Source organism: Myodes glareolus, chromosome 13 (assembly GCF_982192425.1).
Source record: "Myodes glareolus chromosome 13, mMyoGla1.1, whole genome shotgun sequence".
Taxonomy (NCBI): Eukaryota; Metazoa; Chordata; class Mammalia; order Rodentia; family Cricetidae; genus Myodes; species Myodes glareolus.
The window spans coordinates 51,625,754-51,641,022 of NC_142038.1; the positions used below are offsets into that span (position 1 = coordinate 51,625,754).

General features: G+C 44.2%; 1 protein-coding gene across 1 annotated transcript in view; it reads left to right on the top strand.

Annotated features, from left to right (window-relative positions):
- Positions 1–562: 562 nt before the first annotated feature.
- The window catches only part of Dnajc18 (DnaJ heat shock protein family (Hsp40) member C18), a 43,189-nt gene continuing 28,482 nt past the window's right edge, over positions 563–15,269 (top strand). Inside the window, exons 1-4 of the mRNA XM_048442426.3 lie at positions 563–724; positions 5,881–5,967; positions 7,868–8,054; positions 11,721–11,866. Of these exons, the coding sequence (XP_048298383.2) occupies positions 5,928–5,967; positions 7,868–8,054; positions 11,721–11,866 (373 nt within the window). The 5' untranslated portion in view covers positions 563–724; positions 5,881–5,927. The remainder of the gene's footprint in view (positions 725–5,880; positions 5,968–7,867; positions 8,055–11,720; positions 11,867–15,269) is intronic.

Sequence of the window (15,269 nt, forward strand, 5' to 3'; positions counted from 1 at the left end):
ACACTAGCAAATGAATCACATCTCTGGCCCTAATACTACAGTACTTTTTTCCTTTCTCGTGTGTGTGTGTTATGGGTACACACATTTGTCAGTGAGAAGGCACATGTGTGTGCATGTGGAGGCCAGAGGTTGACAGGCCCTGCTTGTCTTCTTCACTCCCTCTCTGTGATGTGATTCAGGCGGGTCTCTCAGTTGAACCCAGTGCATCTTAGTCTGGCCACCTAGCCATCCAGCTCCTCCCAGGGAACATCCATCTCCTACTTAGCTAACACTGGGATCACAGGCAGGTCCCCATGCCTACCCAGCTTTTATAGGGTGCAGGAGATCTCCAACTCTAGTCCTCAAGCTTATGTGGCAAGTATTTTTACCCACAGAGTCATCTATGACCACATACTACAGTAATTATTTTTTTAGAATTTCAGGCATATTTTATTTAAATTGTATCTCCAACAGCACATGATTTACTTCCCAGTTACAGTTCAAAAGTTTATCACTGGCGTAGAACTTTCCAGGTGACATAACAATGTCTAGAAGTCTCGAATTCTGTTAGAATTGTTGTCATTCTGCCATGAACACTTGGTTCAGCAGCTGAGCACACTGCACTAATCAGGTCAAGGACATGGGTGGATTTCACTCTGGTTAACTCATGTGCCTTCTTCATTACAAAGCCACAGTTTTCCCAACTCTGGATAATGTACTGCAAATGTGAGCTGTTAGTCATAAGGCATTTATATATTGGAGGGGGAGGAATGACCTGGTATTAATAACTGAGATTGCCGGGCTCTTACCTTACTACTGATGCTGTACTGCACTAGCCACTATGATCTTCCTGTTGCTAAGTAACAATACTCTGGGGAGGGGTCCAGGATGAACTTATTTAACGCTAAATCCTGCTCTCAGCAAACGAGGTTGGAGGGGCGTGTCTTTGGTAGGGTCCTATTTTGTATGTAAATACAAGAGTCCAGCTCTGACAGGAAATCCGAGTGCCGCCCTCTGCTGCTCCTGTAGCTTCCCTAAGCTTACATCTCTTCCTTGATGTCTAGACAACAGGATGGTGACCATTTACAAGACAACTTCCTCCCTTTTCTTACACAAGACTACACAGCCCTAAAGCAGCAGGAAGCTGTTTCTCTCTCTCTCTCTCTCTCTCTTTCTCTCTCTCTCTCTCTCTCTCTCTCTCTCTCTCTCTCTCTCTCTCTGTGTGTGTGTGTGTGTATTAGAATGTCTTTTCATTTCTTTGCTCAACCAATAAGAAAGCAAGCAACACACCAGCGCAGGTACACAGGCCGTAACTAAAAGAAAGCAAGCTTACCCAGTATCTCTCTTTTTCCGGGCCTGGATGGGGCAAATCTCACATCGGTATCTCTAAAAACAAATACTTTGAAAGTGGAGGATACACTGATAGAAAACTGGCTGCAGACTCCATTGCCCTTACTTGTTACATAATTTCACAAAGTCAGGTCAATCCTACTAAATTCTATGTAAATCTGTCAAAAAATCAAAAACCCATACAAAACAAAACAAACAAAAAAACCAACAAAAAACTTGTAGTCCTGATTGCCTGCCACCTGGATTTGTGAATATTCTCCTTTTCCCCCAAAACTTTTTCACCTATTTCCTTTCTAAGAACTGCCTTGGAGATTCCAGTTCTCTCCCCTTATTTCCCTCTAAGAAGTTCTTTTATTTTTATTTTTAAATTATGTGTACATGTGCATGTGAATGCCGGTGCCCATGAAGGTCAGAAGAGGATGTGGGATGCCCCGGGGCTGGAGTTACAGGTGGTTGTGAGCCATTTGACATGGTGCCAGGAACTGACCTCTTCAAGAGCAGTACATGCTTTTTGCAACTGAGCCACTTCTCCAGCCCACCTCAGTAGGAATGGCTGGGAGCCACCATGTGGCTGCTGGGAATGGAACTCAGGCCTCTGGCAGAGCAGCCAGTGCTCTCAAGGCTGAGCCGTCCCTCCAGCTCCAGCTCACCTCTAGGACTACCTTTGCTCTTGCGGTGGTGGCTTGCCCTTGGCTCCTCCACCTCATACAAACACAGATGTTGACCGAAAGTAATGATTTCTGCTAAGTGATGTGAACATAAGCAGCAGCTGGCACAGAAGGGCTCTCAGGGTTGGAGTTTGGGGTTCTAAATTTGTTCAAGTGATACAATCACATACAGATGAATCCAGAAATGTCAGTAGAGGCATACAGGAGCCAATGGGTATGTTTTTTTTTTTTGTTTTATTTTTATTTTTTATTTTTCGAGACAGGGTTTCTCTGTAGTTTTTGGTACCTGTCCTGGAACTAGCTCTTGTAGACCAGGCTGGCCTCGAACTCACAGGGATTCGCCTGCCTCTGCTTCCCTAGTGCTGGGATTAAAGGCGTGCGCCACCACCGCCCGGCCTCAGTGGGTATGTTTTTATAGTAATTATCTGAGAAGGTTGCAATGCCACTACCACCCCCTTTTTCCTTCCTTCCTTCCTTCCTTCCTTCCTTCCTTCCTTCCTTCCTTCCTTCCTTCCTTCCTTTCTTCCTTCCTTCCATTCATTTGTTTTCTTTCTTTTTTTTTTTTTTAGAGAATGGGGAGAGAGTGCCTCAGTTTTCCAATTTTGCCCAACACTATTTTGCTTTTGGATTTTTGTTTTTCCAGACAGGGTTTCTCTGTGTAACAGTCCTAGCTGTCCTGAATCTAGCTCTTGTAGACCAGGCTGGCCTTGAACTCACAGAGACCCATCTGCCTGTTTCCCAGGTGCTGGGATTAAATGCATACGCCACCACAGCCTAGCTGTTCAACACTCTTAAACCTAGACTCTGATCCCAAGTAATTCCATAATTCACAGTACTTCGTATTCTAGCCGGATACTTCTGAGTTCTGCTGGTTCCCAGACACCTGTGACTACCTGTAGACTCTAACCCCGTGCCCTGGAAACCCAAGGTAGCTCCCCTACCTCAGCGGGCCGTTTTCTAAAAGCAGGTTATCTACAATTCCCAAGCAGAAAACCTTTTTTCCGTTCAACCATCTGATGCATGATTCTGATTGGGCCATAGAGCACGAGTGGGTCCTTCAGGACCCAGGCTTCTGTCTTCTCGCTTGTGAGTCTACCCTTTAACCACTGAGCCATCTCCCCTGCCCAGATCCAGGCTTCTGTTAACACCGTTACCTAAAATATATGAGTTGGTCATAGTACCAGGGCCTCAGAGTTGGGCCTTCAAGGTCTGGATGCTTTTGTCTTTTGAGTTTATCACAATCCACCTGGTTGTGAAGCACAGTCCTTCCTATACCAACTCACCCTGTCAGACATTTTTGTTTAAGACAAAGTCTCATTATATCTCAGGTTGACTTCAGACTAGGATCCTCCTGCTTCACCTCCTGAGTGCTGGCACTCCAGATGTGTTCTAACACATCTGTTTTTTTTTTTTTTTTTTGTTGTTGTTGTTTGTATTTAAGACAAGGTTTCCTGTATCCCAGATTGCCTTGAACTCCTGACTATTTATATCGCTATGTCTGGCTTATCCTTTGATCTTTTTTGAAATCAGGATTGGGAGGATCATTGGCTTTAGTAGCTGGAGCCAGGTGCTAGAACATAGGGGGTAGCAGCTTCCTATCCCTTTTTGGTAGTGTTATTCTTTTTTTCCTATTTGTAGTAATAATAATCGCCAGATGTACAGGCAGGAGACCTAGTTAGACATACTGGAGACTTATGATATGCCTAATACAGACTCTACACTAATAATTTACTATGTCAAGCTACAAAGAAATGTTTTTTTGTAGCCGGGCAGTGGTGGTGCACGCCTTTTATCCCAGCACTCAGGAGGCAGAGGCAGGCGGATCTCTGTGAGTTTGAGGCCAGCCTGGTCTACAAGAGCTAGTTCCAGGACAGGCTCCAAAGCTACAGACAAACCCTGTCTTGAAAAAACTAAACCCAATCAAATCAAACAAACAAACAAACAAAAAAAAAAACAACAAAGGAAAAAGAAATTGTTTTTGCTCTGCCATGCTAGTCTGTAGTATCGGCTGGCATTTATTAAATACCAGACAAATTGTTAAATACTTTATAAGCATTATCTTCTTGTATCCATCAGCAATGCTAGGCTAATCTCTTAACCATTATGCTGTTCCTCCTCCTAAATCAGATAATGCTCAAATGTGGAGACAGCTGTCATCTTCTTGCTAGTTATGGAGGTGGGGGCAGGGCACAATGCTATCTTTAGGGGCTCTGTTTGTAACTGACATTACAAATGGCACGAGCATTTCAGGGTCCATTAATCCGGAAGCTCTCAAATATATGCTTTTTTAGGTCACAAAATATAAATCAGCAATGCTTTGGTTGGAGGAGGGCAATACAGCTTTCCTGGCTGTGCCTCCCTTTTCCCTCCAACTCCTCATGGAAGATCCCAGAAGCAGTCACACACTGAATCTTAAGGATGCCTCAACTTTGACAGAGGCCAAAGCAGAAAGAGAAGCAAGTCGATCAGGGCCACACAATGAGTTGTGGCAATCCCCCAACTACAACCTGTATCTAACTTCTGAGCCAGTTCTTGTTCCCGCTGAGAGGCCTTGTTCTCCTGGAGTTCCAAGTGGTCCTGAAGTCTGTATGCCAGGCTCTGGCAGCAGGGAAGTACTAGAGCCACATGTCCTCTGGGGCTCTTACCCTTCTGTCTGGGTTCAGGGCTATGCATCCCCATGTAAACCCCATTTTCCCAACGGCCTAAGTAGCAGGTGATTGACAGCATAATTGATCTAGTTTTCTTGAATAAAATCTAAGCGAATTCCAGGTATTTTTTTTAATATTTATTTATTTGCTCATTATGTATACAATGTTCTTTCTTCAGTCCAGAAGAGGGCACCAGGCCTCATTACAGATGGTTGTGAGCCACCATGTGGTTGCTGGGAATTGAACTCAGGACCTTGGAAGAGCAGACAATGCTCTTAACCTCTGAGCCATCTCTCCAGCCCCCCCAGGTATTTTTTTTCCAGATAATTTTCTGAAATCCTGGTCGTTTTGCCCTTTTGTGGACCTGATTTTTGGCTTCGTGATTAGATTAGGTTTGGTGATCCCCACCTCATCACCTTCCTCCGTGGATTGTAAGGGAGTGAGGAGACCAGAAATTCCCCTCTGAATCATGCGAAAGAATTGCTCTGATTCTTTGCTAGACTTCCCGGAAAACAGGGTGCGGAACAGAAGGAATAATCGCTCATTTCCTCTTTACAAATCTCTCAGAGCTAGCCCTTCAGAAAAGAGAACGGGACAAAGAAAGAACTGAGAAAAAGGAGACGAGCCTCAGAGGTTCATGAGTAGAATGGACTGAAGTAAACCCAAGGACTCTGATGGCGGCTCCCAAACTTAACGCCCCACTCCCAATGGTCCCTCTGACGACTAAGGAGCTTGGATGCGAGGAATATCCAAACTACTGTCTAACTATACTAAATTCACCCCACTTCTCTTCTTTCTTTTTTTGCGGCTATTAAACCTCCCAGAGTTGAGTTTAGCCTCCCCCAAACCATCTTTCTATCCCCTGGGCCCAGCATAGATTTTGCACAGAATAGGCACTGGTAGATACTTAAGAGGGACATTCCAGAGGGTGTCACCGGTTGGCCTACAGTGTGTGAAGCCGTTGCCCCCTAGGACCTTTGTGTGTTCTCAGGATCAGGCAGGAAAGAAGCCACCCTTCCCAGCTATAGATAAGTCTGAGTCTGAGCCAGAAATGCAGAAACGAGCCAACTAAACCATCCTAGCCTCACTCTGGGCATTCAGTCTCTTCACACCTCCGCATCTCCGCGTTTCTCGCGCGGGCCCCGTCGGGACTTGTAGTAGCGTAGCCCCGCAGCCTACACGAACTAAACTACAATGACCAGCGTGCCCCGCGCCCCGCGCCCCCTCTCTTTCAGCCTCCGGGACTTGAGAGGCTCAGCCGACCTGCTGACTGAAAACCGATATGGCGGCCACTCTGGGCAGCGGGGAACGCTGGACCCAAGGTACTAGGTTCCGAACTGGAGGGTGGGACAGGGCAGCATTCCGGAGAGATAAGGGATGCGGGCTCCTCGGATCTTAAGGCCGAGATCCTGGACCAGATGGAGGCTTATGGAAAGATGCTAAGCCTGGGAAGGGCTCGGGTTGCGGTGGAGGACGGCCCAGGGCAACGGCCGGGAATGCTGGCCCCGGCTGAGGCTGTAGATCAGAGCTCACTCATCTGCTACTAGTAGCCTCAGAGCCCCCAGCCCCTCCCCGGTCATGCCCCATCCAGAGCCCCCGGCTGTCCGGCCAGTCTTGACCTCCTGTGATTCGAGGGCTCTTAGGATGCTGAGTTCCGTAGCTTACCTGCCCTTTATGGTTACCTCCTTCACGTCTGGCCACCCGACTCTTTAGTCCCGGTTTGATCTCGTTCCTTAAGGCCTCACATCAGGGTCAGTAGGCAGTCTGTCCTTTTCCACCCTACGGTCAGGCAGAAAGTTGTGATCCCGATACCTTTCATCTGTCCTGCGTTATGCTGATTCTGCAGGGGGAATTTGACAGACGCGGCTCCCCGAGCTCACAGAACTGTCAGTCCACTGAGAGAGTTTGACCGGTTAACAGCCTTTTACAAAACACAGCCAGTAAGTTCCTGGGTTACCGCAGCAAGGTTTGGGGTTTAGGCTGCACACTGTCAAGATACCCAACACAGCCTGGATGTCAAAAGAAGCTTCGATTTCTTCAAACATTACATATAAAGATATGAAGGATACCTTAAAGGAAGAGTGTCAAGGATCTTAAGTAGGAGAGAAAGATGTTTTTAAAGCCTTTTGGGGTCTGCTTACAAGACAAGAGTGCCCTGTCCCTTACTGGCTTGCCCTGTACATTTTGTAGGCTTAAGGACTTACTGAATCCTCTTGCACCTATAACCTTTGTGTGGTAGGAATTGGTCGGACCCATACAGCCCCTGATATGTCTAGCCTAGTGTCTCGGTTCATATTAGTTTTACAGAAGTTCATTTAACTTAAAAAAAAAAAGATTTATTTTATTTTTAATGATGTGTATGTGGGGGAAGAAATAGTCCCTGGGAGTTAAGGCGCCCTTTGAAGCCAGAGGCATCAGATCCACTGGAACTGGAGTTACAAGAGGTTTGAGCTGTCATGTGGGTGCTGGAAACCAAACTCAGGCTCTCTGCAAGAGCAGCCTTCACTCTTTACTGCTGAGCCATCTCTCCAGCCCGACAAATGCCAGTTTAAAAGAATTGAATGACTCTATTCTTTCTTGTTTGTTGTGTTGTGGTTTTTATTTGTTTTTGAGACGGGGTCTGCCTTTGCTTCAAATTTTAAGTGTAGGAGCCTTTGAAAGCAAAATATTTTTTTATGAGCGATGTTACCTCTGGCCATGCAGCACGAAGAAATGGGCCTCTCTCCACACTGCTCTAAAGGCGAGGTATTGGGTAGCACTGCCTCACAAGGCCCTCATTTGTATCTCAGTTAAGAGCATTTGTTGAATGAGCACTGTCAGTATGGTGAAAATTTGGGGCTTTGTGCTTCTGGCATTTAAGTTTCTTCCTTGGGTGCATCCTGTATTCCCTGTGTAGTATCCCAGGCAAGACGTTTGTTTTAGTTTTGATTGGAAGCTTTGAAGTCTCATGATGCCTGTAGTCAACTAAAGACCCTTCTCCACCCTTCTCCAGCCTTCTCCACCCTTCTTTTCTCCTATCTACAAGCTGCCTCCCAGAGAGCAGGGGCAAGCAGCAAAATTACAGAGCAGGCATAGTTGTGCATGGTTGTAATTCAAATTTAAGAGAAGCCGAGGCAGAAGGTTCATGAATTTGAGGCCAGCCATAGGGAAACCGTGTCTCAAGAAGTAAACAAAAGTCTAAGTTGGTTTGAACTGCAGGTTAATTTGTCTGTTTTTTTGCAGCTTACATTGATGCAATTAGAAGAAACAAATACCCAGAAGACAGACGACCTGGCAGTCATGATCCCTGTGGTTGCTGTAACTGCATGAAGGCACAAAAGGAAACAAAGCCTGAGAATGAGAGGAACCAGACCCGGCAGGGAGAGGGGAGCTCCACTTACACTGAGGAACAGCTGCTTGGGGTCCAAAGGTAAGCCTGTACTATGGTGGTTCTCAACCTTCCTGATGCTGTGACCCTTTAATACAGTTCCTCATGTGGTGACCCCCCAACCACAAAATTATTCTGTTGCTACCTCATCACTGTAATTTTGCTACTGTTATGAATATAATGTAAATAGCTGGATATGCAGGATATCTGGTATGTGACTTCATGAGAGGATCGTTCGAGCCCCAAAGGGGTAGAGACCCACAGGTTGGGAAGTGCTGTTGTCGGGTTAAATAAAGGATTTTATAGAAAGTGCTTAGAAGAATGTCTGTCTCAGGAGGGGCTATGCAACGACTGACCTGTGTCATCACCAGTTTTCTTTAGATTTCTGTATTATTTTATGTGCGTAGATGTTTTCCCTGTATGTATGTGTGTGCACCATGTGTGTACAGTGCCCTCGGAGGCTCAGGACTTTGGACACAGGAACGGAAGTTACAGGTGGACAGTTTTGAGCCTCCATGTGGGTGCTGGGAATCAAACCCGGGTCCTTCAGAAGAGCAGCCGTGCTCTTAACCACTGATTCATCTCTCCGGCCCCCATTATCATATTATTGAAAGACACTAGCTTCTTGACTTCGAATGAAAGACTGGGTAAGAATGGAGTGTTAGAATATACTGTGAGTTGTGTGATATGCTTTAGGAGAAGCCAGGAAAACAAAGGACTGGGAACGTAGAATGTAGCTCAGTAGTAGAGAGCTTTGCCTCACAGGTATGAGGCCCGAGGTTTGATCTCCGGTACATTAAAATAAGTAAATAAAAAAGATGTCTTTTAGCCAGGTGTGGTGATCCAGGTTTGTGATACCAGCTACTTAGGAGACTGAGAGCAGAGTGTTCGCAGGGTTATGGCCAGTCTACGACAAAGTGAGTTCAAGGCCATACAGGGCAACTAGGGAGACCCGGTGTCAAAATAAGAAAGTGAAAAGTGGACTGGGGATATAGTTTCCTGGTGGAGTGCCTGCCTAGCATTGCAAGACCCTGGGTCCAATCCCCAGAATCACAAAACAAACAAACAACAAAGAAACTAGAGGGTAGGCCTGGTGACATAAGCCTGTTGTCACAGAGCTTAAGTTGAGGTAGGAATATCTGTGGTTTGAGACCCTTGGAAAAAAAAAAAAAGACCAAAACAACAAAACCCTACATAAGAAGGATAAAGGAAAAATACAAGAACAGATATAAATGAAATAGAAAATAGGAAAACAATAGAGAAAAACCAATAAAGTCATAAATCTTTAAAATGTCAACAAAACTGATGAACTTTTAACTATACTGTCCAGGGAGAAAAGCAATATTCACTCAAATGACTAAAATCAGGAATGAGGCTTGCCTGGTTGTACAAACCGGTAATCCCAGCACTCTGGAGCAGGAGGAATGGACAACTCCCAGGGTAGCCTGAGTTACATAGAGAGTTGTCTGCTCCTCAACACACAAACATACCCAAAATCAGGACTGGAAAGAGAGGACAGCACTACCCTTTCTTTCATTATTAATTTTATTTTTATGCCTCTGAGTGTAGGTGTGTGTACATGAATGCAGATACACGCAGAGACCTGAAGAGGGGGTCAGCTCCCCTGGAGATAGAGTTATAAGTAGCTGTGAGCCACCTGATATGGGTGCTGGGAATGTGAGTTTGAGGCCAGCCTGGCCTGCATAGCAAGTTTCAGGCCTGAAAGAGCTATATAGTGAGAGACCTCTCTCTGTTATTTGTTTGAGACAGGGTCTTTCTATATGCTGGGACTAAAGCCATGCACCACTATGCTCTAGGAGACAGGATTTCTCTATTTAGCTCTGGTTTTCCTGGAACTCGCTCTGTAGACCAGGAGGTTGGCCTCAAACTCAGAGATTCACCTGCTTTTGCCACCTGAGTGCTGGGAATAAAATTTTGTACTACCACTGCCTGGCAAACCTGGGAAAGAAACTCTGTCCAAAAAAGGAAAAAATAGAAAAAAAAATAAAGAAAAGAAGGAAAGAGAGGAAAATCACATGGAGATGGAAGGGACCCAGAATGATTTTTTAAAAAGAATAAAGTTGAATAAGTAATGCTTTAAATTTTAAATTTACTTCAAAACTAATGATGAAGACCATCTGACAGATGTGAGGACGAACATGGATCTCAGTGGGATAGGCTGAGAGTCCAGAATAACCCTCATGTTTATGGGCCCTTGATTCTCATTGTTGTATTTATATAAAGTTTCACTCTGTAGACAGACTGGTTCCAAGACAGACTTACTCCCAGTAAGTCTCCTGCCTCAGACTATCAAATGCTAGCAATGCCAGGTGGCATGAGCCACCAAGTCTAGCTCTGGCCCATTATTTGTTGATAAGGTACCCAGACATTTTAATGGAGAAAAGAATAGTCCTCCGCAAATGTTTAGACAACTGAATATTCGTATGAAAAGGATAAACTTGGACCCCAGTTTTATGGACACAGAAAATCAATTCAAGGCAGGTGTGGATCTCTGTGAGTTTCAGGACAGCTAGGGCTACACAGTGAGACCCTGTTTCAGAAAGAGATGAGAAAGAAAATGTAATTTTAAAAATAAGGTGAAGAGTGGGAAAGGAAAACACCTGATATCGGTCTCTAGTTTTGATACATACCCATAAGAAGTCATTCTCCACTACATGGAGAGTTGGAGCTGAGCCTGGACTACATGAGAGTCTATCTGAAGAAAAAAAAGACCAAGCATTGCGTACATGCTTTTAATCCCAGCACTTGGGAGAGAGACAGACACAATTAGATCTTTATGAGTTGGGGGACAGACTGGTCTACATAGAAAGTTCTAAGACAACCAGAACTACATGAAAAAATCCTGTCTCAAAACAAAACGAAACCTCTCCCCATGTCCCTGAAGGGAAAACCACATACACAATTTTGAAAGATAGCCATAAGGGCAGATGTGAGAACACACACCTATAATCTCAATGTGTGGGGAATGGAAGCAGGAGAATTAAGACCTCAAAACCTGCGATGCCTGCACCTCCTGGAACCAAGGTTAGGCAAGGGCCTGGGGATTAAAGAACACACAGAGACACAGGTCACTCTTGAAGCAAGAATGCCCATTTTATTATGTTCCCAGGCAGCTTATATAGTGCTCTCCTTGACTAGTGGTCACACCCTAGCTCTCTGGATTTTTCACTGCAAGCCCACCAGAAACCACTTCCTTGTTATCAGGAACTCATGAGGGTTCTGTGCTCAGAGCAACTGCAAGCATAGAAAAACAAGTTGTTTACTCTGGCAGGCAAGGGGTCATAGAAAGTTCAGGGTCTGAGGGTCTGCAGCTCCCAACAAAAACCAGCCTTAGTTACATAGTGACCTTGAGGCTAGCCTGGGCTGCTTGAGATGCTGTCTTAAGAAAACAAAATAAGGTAGCTAGCTAATTCTTCTAGCTTTGCTGTTCTTTGATTAACTTTCAGGATCGTAGCCCAAACTTCGGCACAGAGGCTAGCACGCTTCTGCCCACTTATATGACTGTAAGAGGAATAGAAGGGCAGACCCAAAGGGTCTGTGTGAAGGTCTGGATAGGACAATTTGAATGCTTATATTTTTGGGGGGTTTGTTTTGGAGTTCACAGGTTGGAGGGATGTATTCTTTGGCCATTAGTTATACAAATAGAGCCTCTGTAGATATACATATTTTTAATTTTTTCCTTTTAAGAATCAAGAAGTGCAGAAATTACTATGAAATTCTGGGAGTTTCTCGCAATGCCAGTGATGAAGAACTAAAGAAAGCTTACCGGAAGCTTGCTCTGAAGTTTCACCCTGACAAGAACTGCGCTCCTGGAGCAACAGATGCCTTCAAAGGTTTGCCCTTGAACCCATGTCCATCTCCCTTGTAGTGGTGATAGCAAATTTGCTTGTTTTAAATCTTTTATTATATTTATCTTAGCAGGGGCATATGCATGGAAGTCAGAGAACAACTTTTGAGAACCAGTTCTCTCTTTCCATTCCATGGGTCCCAGAAATCAAGCTCAAGCCCCTCTTACCCTCTGTCTTAGAGTTTCTATTGATGTGAAGAGACACTACAGCACACACGCTCTCTCTCTCTCTCTCTCTCTCTCTCTCTCTCTCTCTCTGACAGCTTTTTGCTCTTTTATCTTTGGAGCCTGTCCTGGAACTTGTGCTGTAGACCAGGCTGGCCTCAAACTCACAGAGATCTGCCAGCTTCTGCCTCCTGAGTGCTGGGATTAAAGGCGTGTACCACCACTGTCTGGCTGACTACAGCAGCTCGTGTAAAGGGAAACATTTAATTGGGGTGGCTTGGTTATAGTTTTATTTTTATTTATTTTTTTTTATAAATAAATATTTATTTATTATGTATACAATATTCTGCCTTCATATGTCCCTGCAGGCCAGAAATTGGCAACAGATTTTATTACAGGTGGCTGTGAGCCACCATGTGGTTGCTGGGAATTGAACTCAGGATCTCTGGAAGAATAATCAGTTCTCTTAACCACTGAGCCATCTCTCCAGCCCGTGGTTACAGTTTTAGAGGTTCAGTCCATTATCATCATAGCAGGGAGCTTGGTGATGTGCAGGAGACGTGGTGCTTGCTATATCTTGATCAAACTGTAACAGGAAGAGGACTGAGACACTGGGCAGTATCTTGAGGACATATGAGACTTCAAAGCTGCCTCCGCAGTGACACACTTCCTACAGTAAGACCACACCTACTCCCCAACAAGGCTACATCTCCTAATAGTGCCACTTCCTTTGGGGCCATTTTCTTTCAAACCGCCACATTCCACTGGCCCCCAAAGGCTTATAACCATATCATAATGCAAGAATGCATTCATTCTAACTTCAAAAGTTCCCATAGTCTATATCAATCTCAAACTTATTTAAAAGTCTAACATTCAAAGTCTCTTCTGAGATTCATACAATCTCTTAACTCTGTTCCCCTGTAAAATCAAAATAAAAAAACAGATCACATACTTCCAACATAAAATGGCCTAGGATATACGTTACTACTCCAAAACATAGGGAAGGGAGCATACTGAGGAAATACTGGACCAAAGCAAGACCAAAAACCAGCTGGACAAACTTCAAACTTCATCACCATGTCTGATGTCAAAACCCTTTTCAGATCTCCAACTCCTTTCAGTTTTGTTGATTGCAGCATACTTCTTTTTCTGGTCTGGTTCCACATCCTGTTAGCTCTCCTTGGCAGGTGTCCCAGGACTCTGGGGTCTCCAGGGCAATCCATGCTTCACCTTCACAGCTTCACACAATGTCCTCTCTAGACCTCTATCCAGGGCCACCCCTGACACATGCCTGGCCTCAGTTGTTTTCCTTAGTCTCAGAGGCAAATCCCATAACTCCTTTCTTTTATTCTTAACCATAAAGCCAGAACCACGTGGCTGAAGCTTCTAAGTTCTGCTGCTTGCTGGAACATGGTCCCTTTGTTCAATTACATCTTTACCAGATTTCTGTTTTTGATTTTTACCTTTACTGCCTAAGTTGGACTGTCCTTGAACTTGCTCTATAGACCAGTCTGGCCTCATATTCAGAGATCCACCTGCCTCTGCCTCCCAAGTGCTGGGATTAAAGGTGTGCACCATCATGCCCAGCTTGATACATCCTTAATAGTGATTATTAACACAGTTATTTCCTGCTTTCATCTACTTATATCGATATCTATCTATCTATCTATCTATCTATCTATCTACACTTTTTTTAAAGGAAAAAAGATTTGTTTCTTCAATAACATCTTTTGTGGGGTGGAGAGTTGGCTCAGCAATTAAGAGCACTTTGTTCTTGCAAGAGGACCTGGGCTCTATTCTCAGCACCTACAGTTTGACTCACACCATCTTTAACTCAAGTCCCGAGAGATCCAATGTCCTCTTCTGACCTCAGAGGGAATCAGATGAGTATGTGGTACATATACATACACACAGACAAAACACTCATACACATAAAATAATAAGTAAACCTTAAATCATTTCTAGGGGCTGGAATTCAGTGGTTAATATCACTTGCTACTCTTGCAGAGAACAGCAGTTTGGTTCTAAGTACCTCCCAGGTTGCTTACAGCAGCCTGTAACTCCAGTTGTAGGAGATCTTCCAGAGTCTAGCTCCAGATGAGGGCAGGGTTTGACGTGGGCTCTTGCAAGAGCGGTGATGGAGAAATCAGACACAGGACACTTCATAGTGTCGTTTCATGGGAGATGGACAGAGAGGAAGCGTATCTCAGGATAGCTTGATCTACTCTGACAATCTGCATCTCTCATAGACTTTATTTAGACTCAAAATCATTTCCTCATAGACTTTAATCATTGATTACAAAATCTTGTCATGCTACATACTTATTCTAAAGGCTTCCTTGATTACATAAGCATATCAAAATAAAAGAAACAAAATGAGAATACAGTAAATTAATTTCATGAGAACTAAAATCTAACATGATAAAATCAATTTTTTTAATTCAATTACATTAATTTTGTAATCAAAAATCTTCTTCTGTTCCTGCTAGTTCTTTGTTTTGAGGCAGAACACAAAAACCTAATGATTCAGTTAGAGGTTGTCAGCTTCTAAAATTTCCCTGAGTTTTTCTTTAAAAAAAATTATTTATTTATTTATTTATTTATTTATTATGTATACAATATTCTGTCTGTGTGTATGCCTGCAGGCCAGAAGAGGGCACCAGACCCCATTACAGATGGTTGTGAGCCACCATGTGGTTGCTGGGAATTGAACTCAGGACCTTTGGAAGAGCAGGCAATGCTCTTAACCTCTGAGCCATCTCTCCAGCCCCTGAGTTTTTCTTCTTTAATGTTTTTTTTTTTCTCAAATCCTATGTCTTATACTTACTAATACCACTTAAGTAATAGGTTCTATAGAAAACTCAGTTTCTAAGCTGGGTGGTGGTGACGCATGCCTAAGAGTGTGAGGCCAGCCTGGTCTACGGAGCGAGTTCCAGGACAGCTAGGGCTGTTACACAGAGAAACCCTATCTCAAAAAAAAAAAAATTGTGTTGAGGGGCTGGTGAGATGGCTCAGAGGTTAAGAGCACTGGCTGTTCTTCCAGAGGACCTGGGATTTAATTCCCACCACCACATGGCATCTCACAGCTGCCTGAAGCTCTAGTTCTAGGGGACCTGGCATCCTCAGAACAAGCAAGGTTCCAGAAGGCAATGCCAAAAGAGTAGTCTCATATTTACTATCCTTGAGGGCAGGAAGCATAATTTATAGAGTCCAAAGATTTCTAT